The 6332-nt window shown below is 52.2% G+C and overlaps 1 protein-coding gene across 1 annotated transcript; it reads right to left on the bottom strand.

Moving 5' to 3' along the window:
* Positions 1 to 451: 451 nt before the first annotated feature.
* LOC100276202 (GDP-mannose transporter GONST4) lies at positions 452 to 2530 on the bottom strand. Its single transcript, NM_001150047.2, has 2 exons — positions 2330 to 2530; positions 452 to 1791 (listed from the first exon to the last, which is right to left on the bottom strand). The coding sequence occupies exon 2, from the start codon at positions 1771 to 1773 to the stop codon at positions 763 to 765; it is 1011 nt and encodes a 336-aa protein (NP_001143519.2). The 5' UTR covers positions 1774 to 1791; positions 2330 to 2530; the 3' UTR covers positions 452 to 762.
* Positions 2531 to 6332: the final 3802 nt, after the last annotated feature.

The following is a 6332-nucleotide window of genomic DNA, read 5'->3' as shown; positions in this document are numbered from 1 at the left end:
ACACAACTTTTTTTGCAAGGACATCAACACAAATTTTCGAATTGCCTTGTAGAACAGTACACCAGATGACCATAATGCAACCGATCTTGGCAGTTTCATTAACTGCTGACTGCGAAGCATCCTGAAGATATCCACACTTTAACATATATCAATTAAAAAAGGCGGTGCAGTTTATATTGAGGATATCCAATCTTTAATGCATACCGCAAACAAATGCGTAGTTTATTTGATCCCCGCTGATAGCAAATGGGCCACTGAAAATCTGATCATACCAAAACCATGAAGCTAATGCACTGCTAAAACATTTAGGCCTTGTTTGTTTGTGCGGGATTGCACCCGAAATCATTCCAGCTGATCAAAAATTATATAAATTAAAGAAGCAATTCGGCTAGGAATGATTCCAGCCCATCAATCCGTACCAAACGAACATGGGCCTTAGTAATGTCAGAAAGGGTGTATGTAATCTGAGTCACCTCATCAGGTATACAATGTCCAGATAGGTGCCAATAACCATATAAGATGGTCACCGCATTGGTTTGTCGTTCTAAGTAATTAAACATCGCACGGGGTTTGGAGCTTACCAGTAAACAAGGCACGGTAACAAAAATAATTATAGACCAAACATGTATCATGTAAAGTTACTGCAGCCTCTCCTAGAACAAAAATGCAGCCTCTTGGATTTCCTTCGGTACATGACTGACAAATCTTCAAAACATGGGTCCAGAAAAACGAACAGAACTGGATCTTTGGTGATCATGCACCTTAGACAACCTTTGGAGATGAAACCAGCATCTGGCTCTCCTCATCCACCTCAACAGCATCATCACCACCTCTTCCCTGCTTAGCTGCTGCTGAAGGATTGCCTTTTGTTGTAACTGACTGCTGATAGAGCACTCCACCAGCGAGAGTGAAGAGCAAGCAAACCAAACCAAACATGCTTGCATGCTTGTCCCAAATCATCACATTTATCGCAACCGTGAGGAACTTGTTGACCACACCTGTCACTGTGAACGCTGTGGCAGAGATCGCTTTCCTTGCAGCGAAACCAAAGAAGCTGATGAGCAGACCAAAGACGCAGGACAACGCAACCGCCACAAAGGCATCAAGCTCAAACCAACTCTGCCCCCTTGACTCAAAAGCTCTGAAGACGGACAAGTGCTCCCCTGTCAGAAACCCAAACACCGGTGCCATTAGCAGCGAGAGAAGATTGTTGTAGAGCACAAAGCCCCAGGTGTTGAGCCCCAAGTTGGTCACCATGTGCTTGATGTACACCATCTCAGTAGTTATGGTGACCAGGTAAGCGAGTGCCCACGAGTATGCAGTGAGGGTGAAGGCCGAGTCTGTCATCACATAGCCGACCGCGCCTCCCAAAATGATCACGAGGGACAAGAACGTGAGCTTGGAAGGGCACGGTTGCTTCCGGAAGGTGGTGTCGGCGATAGCCACCAGGAGAGGAGTCAGGGATCTGAACACGATGAAAGTGTCGACGTTTGCATGCTTGAGGAGGTGGGTGTTGGTGAAGATGGCAAGGTAGAAGACAACCGCGGCCGGCGCAAACTTCTTGGCGGTCTGGAGGTTGAAGGCGTCGTGGCAGAGGAAGCCGAGCTTCCCGAGCACCCACACTCCAACCACCGAGGTCAGGTACTGCAGGGCGGTCAGCAGTCCGGGGTAGCTGAACTTGGTGATGGCATACTTGTTGATGATAGCCAGCAAGCTGGAGCACAGCGCGTACCCGACCACGAGACTGCTCGTGGCGTACGCCTGCTTCGCCATGAATCAGGTCCCGTTGGCCTGAAAACTCACACGGAAAAATCAGAAGCCGGATCCCAGAATCAATTGTAGGTGACACGGTTCATCCATGGACCAGGCGGCGTCAAGCAAGAATCGATCAGACCAGGGGCGGACTCAGTAAAGAGCATGGATGTATAGTGTACACATGTACACCCAGTATTTTTTTTTGCAAAGCAATAGAAGTTAGTAGGCATAAATCATAATACATGCATATACACCTGTAATTAGATTCAGATCCGATTACGAATAGTATGTTCAGGTTTAAGGTTTGGGCGCACGGCTTTGCACAGCAGGAAGGGAAGCGAGTGGCGAAGTAGGACAGCAGCGACGGCCGGCGCAGTCGTTGGTGATGGAAGAAGAAGACAGAGTAGATTGCAGCATACAGCTACAAGCGGATTGGGTGCGTAATGACATTTTTAGAGCGAGGGCCGGTCTGAGGCTAGAGCAGAATCAAGCAGGCGAAGAGGGAGCGAGAGGGACGAGATGTTGGCGGGGGGAGGAGAGAGAAGAACGTGACGCTGTGCGGACGGAGACATACCTGTGGAGCTGTGTGCCGGTCGCGCCGGAGCCGGTCGCGGGGACACCGGGGCTGCAGAGGGCGGACGCCGCGCCGGAGCTCGTCGCGAGGACGCTAGCCCTAGGTGGTGCTCGACCGAGCGCGGTCTCCTCTCCGGGTTGCGCCGCGGCGAGCAGATGGAGGAGATCGACCACCGGCGAGATGAGTTGAGGTTGAGGCGGCGGCCAAGGGTCGTAGCCAAGGTGTACTTGTGCAATCAAATTGAATTCGGTGTCCGGCTAAAATCCGACTATAAACTATATCTCTTTCACCTAAATTTAAAATTTAGTACTCCCTCTGTTTCAAATTAAAATTCGTTTTACCTTTTTATTAGATTTATATAATAATTAATATATGTGTTATATATATAGGTTTATAATCATCTATAAACATAAAAATTTAAAATTAAAAAAACTACTATTTTGAAACAAAGACAGTATCTACTTTAGATTTAGGCCCTATTTGAAATCTCTAAAGCTAATAGTTAGCTACTTAAAAATTAGTTGTTGAGTTTTAAACACCTTCCGCTAATACTATAATTAATTGTTAGCTACCTCACAACTAACAATTAGTTTATTAGCTGGCTCAACCGAGCTAATAATTTATTAACTGGCTAATTATTAGCTCTAGTGGTTCCAAACGGGCCTTAATCACCTAAAATAACAGCCATCATTAAATTTTAATTGAATGTGACAGGTCACTGGATAATTACAGATAAGATATATCCTCTAGCATATTGTCTTAAATTAAAAAAAATAAAAATCATGTGTCTAGTGTGTTTGTTTAGGATATTTCTTCTTAACATCAAAAGGTAAATCTAGATATAGGATTTACATTGATCTATCATGAAGCAACTCTACTTAGGCTATCTCCACTAGCTTACCTATCTCCATTATCAACTTCAAAATCTACTCTATAAACAGTACAGTCTACAGTACAAAACATTGTTTTGGATGACCATATGAGTGAACTATTGAAGACAGCCTTCCTTTATAGAGTTGAGATTCGTCAACGTGTTTGGAACAACTTCATCTTTATCTCCACCTCACTTTTATCTAAGCCCCACATGTCAGCTCTTCATCTTCTCTTTCTTCTTCCTTCCTTCTTCATCTAGTGTTTTTCTCTTTTCTCCAACGACATAGGAGCCAACTAAAATGGGTTGTGTAGGGGAAGTGGACAGATAGGCTTTAACCTTGGTAGGAGCGACCATAGACAGGGCACGACCATGGACGAGCGCACGCAGGGCGGGGGGGCAGGCGGGGGCGAGCACGACCAACCGAACGGGGGAGAACATGTGGTCGCCTAGGGGTGGCACGAGCATGGTTGGCGAGTCCACGACAGCGTGGGGTATGGCCATGGGCAATAAGTGATGTTTCTGCGTTGTTCAGTTATGTGGAGAGAAAGAACACGAGTCAGGAGAAAAAAAGAATGGGTCAATTTTATATGTAATCAGTGATATGGTGGGTATTTTTTAACTCTAACAAACTTAAATTTGGTGAAGCACCCCTTAAGGTGCTCCAACAATGTGGTGAATTTGGGACTATATCCATGAATTAGGTGGAGCAGATCCACTAGTGAAGCTGGTAGAATTAAAGATATTTGGCTAAAAATTGGATCTAGATCCAGTTTTGCTCAATCTAGAGCTGGTAGAGCTATCCCAGACAAGCCTGTTGTAAAAAATTGAAAACAATTATGCGACACAGTTCTTAAGTTGTATTCATCAAAGATCAGTGTACGTTGGATAGTCTGTCATCCCCCAGTGTGTCAGGCCACAAGCTAGTTGTCGGCGTCTCGAGACCGGGGGTCCCTAAGCCGACGAGTGAGTGTGCCGCGTGCCCCAGCCCAGATGGGTCGAGCGCGTGGGCGAGCGCGAAGGGGGGAAGCGAGGTGGCCGGAGACGGGCGTGAGAGAGGTGGAAATCCCGCGGCCTTCGTGTTCGTCCCGCGCCCAGGTCGGGTGCGCTTGCAGTAGGGGGGTTACAAGCGTCCACGCGGGTGAGGGAAGCGAGCGGCCCCAAGAGAGCGCCTGTCCCGTCCTCGTCCCCGCGCGGCCAACCTTTTTCTAAGAAGGCCCTGGTCCTTCCTTTTATAGGCGTAAGGAGAGGATCCAGGTGTACAATGGGGGTGTAGCAGAGTGCTACGTGTCTAGCGGGGGGAGAGCTAGCGCCCTAAGTACATGCCAATGTGGCAGCCGGAGAGATCTTGGCACCCTGCTGGTGTGATGTCGTGGCTGTCGGAGGAGCAACGGAGCCTAGCGGAGGGACAGCTGTCGGAGCGGTTGAGTCCTTGCTGACGTCCCCCTGCTTCCGTAAGGGAGCTGAGAGCCGCCGTCGTCACAGGGCTAGCGGGGCGCCATCATTGCCTATCTGGCGGAGCTAGCCAGATGGGACACCGGTCTTGTTCTCTGCGGCCCGAGTCGGCTCGGGGTAGGGTGATGATGGCGCTTCCTGTTGACGTGGCGGGCCTGTGCCCTAGGTCGGGCGTCGTGGAGGTTCCTCCGAAGCCGAGGTCGAGTCTGTCTTCCATGGCCGAGGCCGAGCCCGAGCCCCTGGGTCGGGCGAGGCGGAGGTCGTTCGGCAGAGGCCAGGGCGGAGTCCGAGCCCTGGGGTCGGGCGGAGCGGAGTTCGTCGTCTTCTGGGGCTGAGCCCGAGTCCGAGCCCTGGGTCGGGCGGAGCGGAGTTCGTCGTCTTCTAGGGCTGAGCCCGAGTCCGAGCCCTGGGTCGGGCGGAGCGGAGTTCGTCGTCTTCCGGGGCTTAGCTCGAGTCCGAGCACTAGGTCGGGCGGAGCGGAGTTCGCCGTCTTCCGGGGCCTAGCCCGAGTCCGAGCCCTGGGTCGGGCGGAGCGGAGTTCGCCGTCTTCCGGGGCTTAGCCCGAGTCCGAGCCCTAGGTCGGGCGGAGCGGAGTTCGCCGTCTTCCGGGGCTTAACCCGAGTCCGAGCCCTGGGTCGGGCGGAGCGTAGTTTCCTATGGCGCCTTTGGCAAGGCCTGACTGCCTGTCAGTCTCACTCTGTCAAGTGGCACTGCAGTCGGAGTGGCGCAGGCGGCGCTGTCCTTCTGTCAGACCGGTCAGTGGAGCGGCAAAGTGACGGCGGTCACTTCGGCTCTGTCAGGGGGCGCGCGTCAGGATAAAGGTGTCAGGCTACCTTTGCGTTAAATGCTCCTGCGACTCGGTCGGTCGGCGCGGCGATTTAGTTAGGGTTGCTTCTTAGCGAAGGCAAGGCCTCGGGCGAGCCGGAGATGTGTCCGCCGTTAAAGGGGGGCCTCGGGCGAGACGCCCTTGGGGTCGGCTGCCCTTGTCCGAGGCTAGGCTCGGGCGAGGCGTGATCGAGTCGCTCGTATGGACTGATCCCTGACTTAATCGCACCCATCAGGCCTCTGCAGCTTTATGCTGATGGGGGTTACCAGCTGAGAATTAGGCGTCTTGAGGGTACCCCTAATTATGGTCCCCGACAGTAGCCCCCGAGCCTCGAAGGGAGTGTTAGCACTCGCTTGGAGGCTTTCATCGCACTTTTTTGCAAGGGGACCAGCCTTTCTCGGTTGCATTTTGTTCCGGTGGGTGCGCGCGAGCGCACCCGCCGGGTGTAGCCCCCGAGGCCTCAGAGGAGTGGTTTCACTCCCCCGAGGTCTTAATGCCTTGCGTAATGCTTCGGCTGGTCTGGTTGTTCCCTCATGCGAACTGGCCGTAGCTCGGGTGCACGGTCGGGGCCCAAGTTCTCGGGCTGGTACGTTGACGCTGTCAACGGTTCGGCCGGAGCCGGGTTTGCGAGAGCAGCCCCCGAGCCTCTGCACAGGGCGAAAGGGCGATCAGGGACAGACTCGGCTTTTTTATGTACGCCCCTACGTCGCCTTTCCGCAAGGAGGAGGGGGGAGAGCGCCATGTTACCCTCGATGGGCACCGAACATGGTGTCTCCGGTGAGCTGCAAGCGGGTAATCCGAGTAGACGTCCGTGCCCCGTTCGTTGGGGGTCGGCTAGGGGCCCAGAGGCA

Source organism: Zea mays, chromosome 4 (genome assembly GCF_902167145.1).
Source record: "Zea mays cultivar B73 chromosome 4, Zm-B73-REFERENCE-NAM-5.0, whole genome shotgun sequence".
In the NCBI taxonomy this organism is placed as follows: Eukaryota; Viridiplantae; Streptophyta; class Magnoliopsida; order Poales; family Poaceae; genus Zea; species Zea mays.
This window is presented reverse-complemented; position numbering and strand designations above follow the sequence as displayed.

Bases quoted from the DNA above. Each gene is read 5' to 3' on its own strand.
- LOC100276202 (NM_001150047.2), bottom strand. From the start codon at position 1,773: ATGGCGAAGCAGGCGTACGCCACGAGCAGTCTCGTGGTCGGGTACGCG.